General features: G+C 50.4%; 1 protein-coding gene across 8 annotated transcripts in view; it reads left to right on the top strand.

Moving 5' to 3' along the window:
• The window catches only part of LOC144145170 (solute carrier family 35 member G1-like), a 103,005-nt gene extending 93,254 nt beyond the window's left edge, over positions 1–9,751 (top strand). For all 8 annotated transcript variants that reach the window (XM_077676680.1, XM_077676676.1, XM_077676679.1 and 5 more), the window contains 2 exons: positions 3,839–4,197; positions 6,325–9,751. In XM_077676680.1, the coding sequence (XP_077532806.1) occupies positions 3,893–4,197; positions 6,325–7,180 (1,161 nt within the window). In that variant the 5' untranslated portion in view covers positions 3,839–3,892 and the 3' untranslated portion in view covers positions 7,181–9,751. The remainder of the gene's footprint in view (positions 1–3,838; positions 4,198–6,324) is intronic.
• Positions 9,752–10,816: the final 1,065 nt, after the last annotated feature.

Genomic DNA, 10,816 nt, shown 5'->3' with positions numbered 1-10,816 from the left:
GAAGGGCAAAGTGGCGTGTTGGCGAAACAGGCTGACAGCCTGTTTTGCCACTCTACTCTGGAGATGGGAGCGGGGGTACATGGCACAAAAGGGCCCTAAAAGGCGTAGCATGTCATTTTTTTTCCTTCCTGCCAAAGAAGAAGGGAAAAAAATGCACGCTATTCCGGGAAAAACGAGCCCAGCTGAACGCAGATATGGGGAGGAATAATAAACCAGTACCCAAGAAAGCTTTCGTATGATAATGACACTGAGGGGGTCGCCAGCTGTTACGGTTTCTCGGCGAGCGAAATTCAGGAAGGGGGAATGCCAAGGCCTGAAGGCGAAAGCACTCGCGCACGAAACAAACGGTAAAAAAAAACCGGTGCACTGGATCTCGCGTGCCTTTCCGAATTGCTGGCCCTTCAACCTTTCAGGCGGGAGCCCGGAGGTGCATTAGCTTCCTGGGCACATTGCGCCAGCGGCCGCCGAAAAGTTCGGCGGCGTATAATACACCCGGGACGTGAGGCCGCGCGTCGGTTACAGGAATCAATGGCTCTGCGTTTGGGGGCCCGCGTTAGTCGATGCGACATTTGACGTCAGTCGCTTTGTTCCTTCAATCCAAGTGACGCACGTAGCAACAGAAAGAGGTCGGCCGTCGACGGGCAGCGCCACGCCCAGAATTTCGTGGACGTTGGAGGGGTCGCGTTGCCGCCTCGGGGAATCGCCAAAAGTGCTCTTCGAACGGCTGGTCTGTGCTCAAAGTAGCCCGGCAGCCCGGTATTGTACACGTTTCCGCCTGCTGGAAAGTACGGAGGCTGAATAGGCGAACTAACGAGGGGCTCGCTATGATGTGCGCTCATCTTTAAACAGATTCGTGGAAACGGGGTGTTATCAATTGTTTTGGATTCAAACTAACCGCCGGGAATTGGGAAATAGGCGGAATTCAACCTGAGAGCGTTTAACAACACGGGAACACTTTTGATCACAGGAATAAAACACGAACTTTACAGCTTGAAGCGCAACGAATGACGGCGATCTTCGACTACGGGAAGTTTTAGAATGTAAAATTCAGTAAGATGCATTGGACATAAATGTTTGATCTATAACTGCGTTGCAGTACAATGACGGTGGTGAAAATAGGGTAGCGATATTGCTTGCGCTAACCACTGCAGGAAACTGGTAAACAAAGGGAAGTTGTGACACAATTATGCACCGGGAGTTTAAACGGATAGTGTTGTAGCCAAGACGTCGCCGGGATGCTGCGACCGTTTCGCAAATTGTATGTTGCCCTGCAAGCCAATATTTCTCTATTTAAGCACAGCTTGGCGGCGGGCCAGTTTATAGAAGATGGGGGGAATGTGCTTAGAACATTACCGTAAGCGAACTCAAACAAAAAAGGACTAAACACGCTATTGTGTCTTTTCGTGCATTACTCTAGGCATACGGTCGAGCATGCCGACCATATAGGTGGGCGTTTGAACTCATCCTGCTTGATAATTGTGAGCACGCAATTGTCTGTCCTTGACTCTGCTGACCTCTTAGAACAATAGCGAACACAGCCTCGCACTCAGTCGCTACAGCCCTGCAGGTATATGTCATTGAACGAACTAGAGTTACGAATTTTGCTCTAGGTGGGCATTATATGGCGGAATGAAGGATATATAGGAACGCCCTCCCCACCCACCTTCTCTATAGTCTATCGGTCAGGCATGGTATTCACTCTTTAGGTTTTCTTTGCTTGTAACAGTGCAAAGTTGCGTGGGCGCTTTGTATCACGCGGTTCAGGCTAAGGCAATGGCCAATCTCCGATTTTAGTTGCACGCGGGGTAGAAAACTGAAGCCCGAGCCTTCTAAAGCGTTGGCCAATACCCTTCGTGGAAGTAACGCTTCACGAAGGAAACAAAAAAAGAAGAAGAAGGAAGCTAAAGAGTTTTCGTTTGTGCGCCTCGTCCAAACATACGGAATTCGTGAGTAGTGAGCAGTTGTTGCCTGGCCTCATAACACAAATTGTACGTTATGCACGTAGGCGTATTACCCGCGCTACTGAAACCCGATGCGTTATGAATCGAACTGCAATAAGCGTGTAAATTTGTCGCGACCTAGCTTCGAGTGCTTACGTGATGCGGAAGGGTTGTTCGAGAAGTCGTGGTGTCTTCCCACTCAACGCATACTCTTCTATTCCTGCAAGACCGCTCAGGCCACGAACAAGTTCAAAATGTGAAAGCCAATGACGCCAAGCGTGAGTTCTACGTTTGGTACAGCTGCGCCACTGTGCAACGCATTCCAGCCATGCCCCTACCGTCTCATTGTCTCAGTCTCTGTTTCCTGTTTTGTCGGACGAACGTGTAAACAAGCGGAAGCAGCTATTTCGTTGCTCCAGGCAGGATACACTTGTATACGTCGTTAACGCCTATCAAATAATTTTCGCCAGCTTTGCTGCGTTTAGACCCCTAAAGGCGGTATTCGTTGCAAATACCTTTCGTTATGGGTCAGGTTCTAGTACTAATTCCGTGGTTGCAGAGGGTGTCATCAGTGTTAGTATAGGAAATGACCCACAGTGCAAAATTGTCAAGGGGGCTTCCTAGAGTAAATTCCGTTGTAAAAACGCGCCCCATTCGTTCATTGGGAGCAGGAAATCGCTTTGTTGACCTTCCGTTAAATGCATCCGCGGGAAATGACTTGGAAGATTTTGTACCACTCATGAGTCCCCAATCTCCGTTTCAGCTGGCTCTATTGCGTAGTCCCCGGCCTCTGAACTTCTCTTCGCGCCGGGGACTTCTCTTCTCTGAACTTCTCACATCCTCTGCCTCAAAAGTTTTTTACTGGCATGCGCAATAAAAGCTTTGCGGCAGCTCGTGCGGATAAGCTGCTCAAACATTGCATTGTCGATTGAGCACAGCAGCCTGGCAGAACGAGGTTGGATTCTTTCGCTCTCCGCGGTGTTCGTTAACTTGTCATTGTGAGTATAGTCGGCAATGATGCGTGTTGCTTCGGTTGTATCTGACCGTGGCTAATATCTTGATGTCATTTTTCTTGAAGGAATGACGTAGTTCACATTTGTGATGTTTTCTTCTTTTTTATCGCATCTGTGCATCTGCAAGACTGACCATACTTGTATATATAGAAAACTTGGTTTTCAGCATGCGTTTCGGTGTCTTCTCTTCTTTTTGCAGCGACAACATTGAAAGGAGGCTTCTGCAGTTGTATTGTGCATTTTATAATGCTTCCTTCGTTTGTGTCCTTGGTATTTCAGTGCGCAATTTTTTTGTTATTTTTAACATATTTTCGTCACTGTTATAAGATTGCAGTAGTTTGCTGGTGTGTTGTACGTCAATTGCTGCAGAAACTGTACAGCGTGCATGTTTCCGTCTGCTGCTTAGCTCTAGAATTGGGCCGACAGGCCCGTCGAGCTGCTTCTGCGTAGATTTTATTGTCGGCTTTCGCCATGTCCAGAAATGGCGAAGTAAAAATACTCGAGTCCTCGAAATTCTACAAACATATTAGTCCCCCTTCGAAACCGAAACGCCCTTTTCGCAGCCTGCAAACAATAGAATAGAATAGAATAGAATAGAATAGAATAGAATAGAATAGAATAGAAGGGAATGGAATGGAATCGTTTAGTTCGCATCATGGGGATCATGATGCTGGAGGCCCGCGGAAAAAAGATGAGGAAAATCAGCTTTACGATGCCGCAGGCCTCGTAAACATCGCGACTCTCATACTCTAAACATATCCTCATATAGTTACACGAAAAATGCGGCAACGGCACGCAACAATGGCGCCTAATAGCGGCGACAATTTATAGCGTGTCCGCTGTCAATCGCGGTCGTCGTAACGAACTTCTTCCTGTACCCCGCAGATGGCCCTTGGCGATGAGGGAGCCCGGGCGTAGCCTCGCAGCAGCCGGCGGCCGATGCCGTCTTCGTCGTCTTCGCTCTCCCTGCCACTGCTCCAGACGGCCGACAGCGAGGCGGCCGAGCCCGACGATGCGACTGCGGCCGACGGCGGCGACGCGTGCGACAAGCCGCTGCAGCAGCACGACGGCGGCGAGCTCGAGGCCGGGGTCACGGACCGGCTCCGGCCCGGCGGACACTGCGACGAGGACGATGACGACCAGGGGCGCGGCAGCCACTCGTGGGAGCTGTACAAGGGGCTCGCCTTCTCCTCACTCTCCAGCCTCTTCTTCTCCATATGCACCGTCATCGTCAAGAGGCTCAAGTGAGTTGTTCCGCTTCGCTGTAAGTCTTCCCTCAGAGCGCGTGGAGTTGTTCCGCTTCCCTGTAAGTCTTCCCTGGTGACGTTTTCACGTCACCAGTTGCATTCGGAACTGCCGCGGTGGCGCAGTGGCTAAGGTGTTGTGCTGCGATGCCCAAGAACACGGGTTTGAGATGCCGTCTTTGAGATGGAGGCGAAAAGCGCTTACTCCGTGTGTAGAGATTTCGGCGCGCGTTAAAGATGCCCAAATGGTCAAAATTAATCCGGAGCCCTCCACTACGGCGCCTATCAATGCCCAGGTGTAGCTTCGGCGTTTTTAGCCTTCAAAATCAATCAAATCAGTTGCATCTCGGAAAACCGTAGTAGTGATGTGTGGTACGTGCTACAATGGGCCTCTTCGATTTACAGTCTCAGGCTCACCGCGGACTCCCCGAGAAGCAGTCCAACATTCGATTTTCCCGTGTATCCCTATGGCCTCGGGGAATCCTCGGACTACCCGCGGGCAGCCCGCGGGGAGCCAGAAGTGGAAAATCGAAGAGGCCCATTGCTAAAAAAGTATAGCATATGACAGTTCTGAGTCTGACACGACGCGAGACCAAGCGGGCGTCACGCAAGGGTAGGCGCAGGTTTCAGGAGCTACCAATAGAGGGCATGCAGTGGTCTCGCAGGGTAAAGCCTGCTAGGGAAGGGAGAAGAACGGACCCTCCCGCCGCTGTCGTTTCGCTGCCGATTCCTGCGCGCGAGCCGTAGAACTTGCGCGGCGACGGCGCTTCCGTTCTCGGGCGAGCGCCCGTTGACATTCGAGCCGACACAAGAGAGCCACAGTTCCGCTCTTTCAGCAGATTCCGCACTGGGTGGGACTGGGTTTAACTTTTTTTTTTCTTTTAAATAAAGCAATAACAATAATGGCTGCCCTTTTCAGAAACGGAGGATTATTTCTAAGGACGAGAGTTACCACGGAGGAACCGCCTGGAGGTTTTGTGGAAACAAGGTTATTTGCTGGGAGACATAAATCCTTCCCAGCGGAGATGAAGGGGCAGCGAGGAGGACGAAATTTCTTGACACATACTCCGCCACCAAGACTCTGGGAGGGGGGGGGGGGGGAAGCGCTACAAACGAGACGGCTAAAAGAAACAGGTTTGCACTTCGCGGAGTGCAACTTATCTTTATTTGAAAAACAGAAAATTTATTCAGCCCACGCGTAGAATAACGATTATGAGTCTAGGTACATCGCCTGCTCAAACAGGTCCACAGGGGCGTGCGTACCTGCCACTCTCCCGTTTCGTGAAGTGCATACAACTGGTGGTGGAGCAGCGTAGAATCGGGTAATGGGTGGATTGTGAACCGGATTGTCTTCCTATCTATGGCTGCTCTCTTTGTGTATGTCATGCTTTGGGTCACTGGTCTATGCATAAGTAACCGCAGAACAAAAAAAGATCATTTTCTAAGTCTTATTTCTGAGTGTTTCGGAGTGTTTCGGATGATATTCATTAACTTGAAATCCACGTAAAAAGAGCTATGCACTCGCTTCTTGAACGTACAACTATTTCGCTTTGACACGCTCTCTTGCATTGCCGTTGCTTTTCCTGCGACCATTTTCTGCCACCTATTTCCTCCCATTGTCACCTTTTCTCATGGTCAGAAGCTTTACAAGAAGGAGCGTGTGAGCTGCTGCCGCTCGCAGTAGTTTGCCTGCAATATAGTTCATCGTTAAGCCGACAAACGCCGAGCCACCCAAGGACGTGCATTTACTTTGCTCGTTTGAACGCGATAGCATTTTGCCAACTCAATCCCGATACTTTTTCCAGGCTCACTCGCGAAACAACTGGTTTAACCCGACCCATGAAGCTATCATTAATAGTTCATAACGTTATTCCGCATACGCCACAGATGTGTTAGCCCATCCCGCGAATGCGGCCATGTTTTTTGCCCCATGCCAAGAACTGCGAGTTGTTCGGGCTAGCGTGTCGCCCATGGACATATCTACTAGATACCTATGGCAAGGCTGCAGCAGCTAGCCTGGTTTTTCTCTCGAAGCGTTCTGATACACCGTGTGATCTCGATTCGGCACGTCGTCGTATGCCTCGGTGTTCACCTCCGGCCGCGGCGCCTTCCCCCGCTGCGACGCAGTTACATCTCGGCGGCCGAGCTGGCGGTGGTCCGCTTCCTGGGCATCCTGGTGTTCACGTCCCCGCTGGTGGTGCTCAGCCGGGAGCCGCCGCTGGGGCCCCAGGGCGTGCGCAGGCTGCTGATCCTGCGCGGCCTGCTGGGCGCCACCAGCCTGTTCCTGCGCTTCTACGCCATCCACTACATGCCCATCGCCGACGCCTCGGTCATCATCTTCAGCGTGCCCGTCTTCGTGTCCGCGCTCGCAAAGGTCTTCCTCAAGGAGCCCTGCGGCTTCTTCCACGTCGCCGCCGTGCTCGTCACGCTCGTCGGCCTGGCGCTCATCACCAAGCTGCCGCTGCTCTTCGGCGCCGGCGCCGCGGAGGACGCCGGCCCCACGCACGCCCGCGGCGTTGTGGCCGCGCTCCTGTCGACCGTGTTCAGCGCCAGCGTCTACATTGTGGTGCGAAAGGTCAAGGGCGTGCACCACTCGGTGATCATGTTCAACTTCGGCTGGGTCGCCATCCTGGAGACGGCCACCATCGGCCTGTTCACCGCCAAGTTCGAGCTGCCCCGCTGCGGCCTGGACCGCTGGTTGCTCGTGGTGCTCGGGGCTTTCAGCTTCGGCGGACAGGTGCTGCTGACCCGCGCTCTGCAGCTCGAACAGGCGGGACCCGTGTCCGTTGTGCGGGCTGCGGCCGACATCGTGTTCGTGTTCGTCTGGCAGGTGACCTTTTTCGGCGAGGTGCCCGACCGGTACACCGTGTCCGGCGCGGTGCTGGTCACCAGTTGCGTGCTCCTCACGGGCCTGCGCAAGTGGGCCCTCACGCTGCCCGAGAGTTCAGTCACGCGGGCGAGGCTCGCCTGGCTCATTTCCTGACGGTCTTCCTTAGCTTCTGTCAAGAGCGGGGCGCTCTTCTTCTTCACCGAAGATGAGAACCCCATGGCTGCTTTCTTGGAGCGGTCATAAACATGCACGCGTGACGTTCTGGTCGCTGCTGGTAGACACGCCCTGTATGCAAATATTGAAAAAGGAGTATCGCACATAGCTGGCTACTATAACTAGTCGTATACAAATTCAACGACTGGCACCATATCTTGCACGCAGTGTCCCACATTTGGGCCTTTTGATTTTACGTTTACTAGTCACCAATTTTTGGGCAACAGATATTGCGATTACTCGCTGAAATCCTCAGGATATATCAGCCCGGACATAAGAATTTCTTTAGAGTATATGTATCTAAAATAAAACGTTACTTGGAACGACACTGCAATCGCTTCCCCCCGGGACTATGTGCGATGGTGGAGCCTGACGTGAATGAACGTCGTGTTTATGGAATTTTTTTTTTTCTAGCAAGGGCTGTGTTGGAAGTCAGCAACCCCGTCACAGGAAGCGCGACTGTCGCCACGCATGATTTTGACCGCTCAGCCGATCCACTTGTGCACTCACGTGCCTAGTCTTGTAGAACAACCAACCTTTGTGTGCTTCGCCCTCAGCGGGGCGCCCAGTGTTTGCTGACCGGTGCACCAGCCTTGCATTCTTTAGCAATTGCAAAAACGATTTCCTAAGACTTACTTGATGACAAGCGCGTCAACCACTGAGCCCCGGCGTGCGTGTGGGCAAGTCAATGTACGAAAATTATCACGCAGCCAAAAACGCGCACCCTGGGCGGCGCTGTGGTTCCGCTTATTTGTTATTTCGAGCTCGCTTTAGCTACTGAAAGCGGCACCAAATAACGCGGGAAATCAAAGTAAAGCTGGCAGGACAGACTTGGGCTGGAAATGTGTATGTGATGACTGTTCTGCGAACACACTGAATGCCGGAAAACTCGTCTACACCTCGGCATCGTAAGTAAAGTTCAACTGCCGGAATCATCGTGGTATCGTGGCAGGGTCTCTGCAGTTCACAAGACGGTTTGTATGCAACGCCACTTGAGTACTGGTAGTTGTCTTGCCCTGCTCCAACGAGTTGCAGCCGCGCCAAGAGAAACGGGAAGTCGGACAGGGGTTTGCCCGATCGCGTCTTTCCAAACGCTTCGCTGCACAGACCACCCACGTGACTTGTGTGATGTCACGGCGCGCGCTATTCTTTTGAGCGCCTGCTAAAACGAAGGCACCGTTCGGGCTCTGTGGCCTGCTGAGCCGCCATTCATCCCCAGCTTTCTCGCTCAAAATTCTGAATTCTCAGGAACCTAGTGGAACCACTTCAGGAAAGTGATATTTCGCATGGAGCAGGGAGTCGCCTTGGACATGAACACTTTGAAAGAACTTTCCAGAACTCTAAATAGTGTTTGCCTTACTCGCTGTCAAAAGTTTCCGCCCATACATTTCAATGGGATAGTTTCCTTGGCTGTGGAACGTAGTAGGGTTAAGCGAGAAGCTTTAAACTCCGCAAAATACAAGCGGTCGCCCTCAGTATTAGCAGTGCCAAAATTATTTAAATTGCACTAAATAACTGTAGAGTAATTACTTCTGAAAGAACTGCAATGAGCCGGAAAGCTGCACATGACCGCTCCGCCGGAACTCATGATTCGCACGTCCGAACGCTAGGGCGACCGCGAGTTAGCGTACTTACTGGCGCTGACGGCTCGGGTTCGAGCCTCAGCAGGTGTATCTGTTAGTTTTTTTTAATGCCTAATTTTTTCTAATTTTTTTTCAAACTCAAATCTACGCGTTGTTTTTGTTAATAATGGTGATTTGGTATGTTTTAGGTCGCTTTAGGTTTGGGGCGCAGCCAAAGAACACGAATAATTACCGTTCTGCATCGCGCGAAGACATGTAACGGGGCCCGTGGGTGCTCTGTGCAGCGAAGCGTTTGGAAATACGCTGCCCTATCACGAACCACAAGGGCCAAACACACATGCAGGGAACGGTGCGTTTCAGTATGCGTCTTCCCTCTCCGGAAACCGCTCCGGCAGCCGGGAGGTACCCGCCAGACTGTCAGACCGTTTTCGGAGAAGGAAAAAAACGCTTTCGGAAACGCATCACTCTTTGCACATGTGCTTGGCCCTTTAGTTGAATCCAGGCTTGCCTTGCTTGAGTGCCTCCTGCGCACTCTGAGCGCTAGGCTGATTTCCAGGCAGAAGGTGCTGGTTTGGTGCTGGTACATTCGTGCTTGTTGTGGGTAGACAACGTTGAGAAGACCACACCACTAGAGTGGGATTGTAAAAACCCTCGTGGTACGTGATGAAAGGACATGGACAGGCTTACCCCTGGATATCACGCGATTTGTTTGCAAAGACTGTGCACCGGTTTTGTGTGTGAAGTTTCGGGGCGGTGCTCTACGGCCTTGTGAGGGATGTGCCCTTTTCGCCTCCTTTAGTCAGCGCCTCACATATCGCATATCGTGCTTGTACGTTCCGTACGGATTTAGCTGTGATAAAAATTTTGAGAATATGCTTGTGTCGATAGTTAAGAACAAAATAAAGACAGAATGACGTTTGTTACATGCCCTCTGCCTTGCGTGTTTTGCTCTTCTGGTGAAACTGCTACCTGGCGGCAGTCTGGATGCACGGGTGCCCATTAACAGAAAGCTTCGTGGGAAGATCGCTGGCCTGTGATGACTCCTATATTGCATTCCAATGGCAGCAATGAATACGCTCATACAGGAGCACATACCCAGACAGGGACAGATTGTCCACGTGGATATGCGACTATGCTTCGTGTGAGTTTCTAGGGAAGCTGGCGAAAGTCTGTGACAATATGCAACTTGCTCAATTCTTTTTGAATTGAATTGAAGAATCCAGAAAAACTGAGGGAAGGCAAAAGGCGGCTAGCCTGACAGAGACCTTCCCGCAGAGCACAGTTGACATACATTTTAATTCAAACAAAACAAAACATGGCAATTAATTCGCAAAGCAGGACATATCAAGAAAATGTTTACAGGGAAATTGATTTACATACAGACACACTCTTATAAAAAAAAGACACCGCTGTGTCTTTTTTTTATAAAGGCACATATCACATAAAGGCACATATCACAGCGTCATTTCAATTATTAAATCATTACTATAAGCACAGGATAACATTGGCAACAAAAATACCAGTTGCACTAGCGCAGAAAGAAACTAATCGGCCCATATTAAGTAAATACAAGGCACAGAAACAAATTAGGTACACTGAACATTACTTTCCATTAATCTTCTTTCTAACTTGCGTCCGTTCCACATTTAAAAGAACGGGAATTTGGTATTCTAAATGTTGTCGACCGTAATTGGTTCTTGTCTTTGGCAGCTTAAGCTGTTGCCGGCGAAAACTATATAAAGATGTTTCAGATACGTTATCAGTGATGTAGAGTTTATTTTTGTATATATATGTATATATTGCAAAAGCCTGAAATAAAAAAAAACTTGGTTTGCTTTCAATAGGGAGTATTTTATATAAAGGGGAGATGTTGGCAAATATTCTGCACGACCTGTGTCGCACTCATGAATGCGCAAAACCTTTTTCTGAAATTTTATCAGCCTGTCATAATTCGTATTGGTGGTTGTGCCCCATACCAAAATGCAATAGCTTA

The sequence above is a fragment of the Haemaphysalis longicornis genome, unplaced genomic scaffold (assembly GCF_048455015.1).
Source record: "Haemaphysalis longicornis isolate Haplotype H1 unplaced genomic scaffold, Haemaphysalis longicornis Haplotype H1 scaffold_7, whole genome shotgun sequence".
NCBI classification, from domain to species: domain Eukaryota; kingdom Metazoa; phylum Arthropoda; class Arachnida; order Ixodida; family Ixodidae; genus Haemaphysalis; species Haemaphysalis longicornis.
Note: the sequence above shows the minus strand (reverse complement) of the source record. Positions and strands in the feature narration are given on the sequence as shown.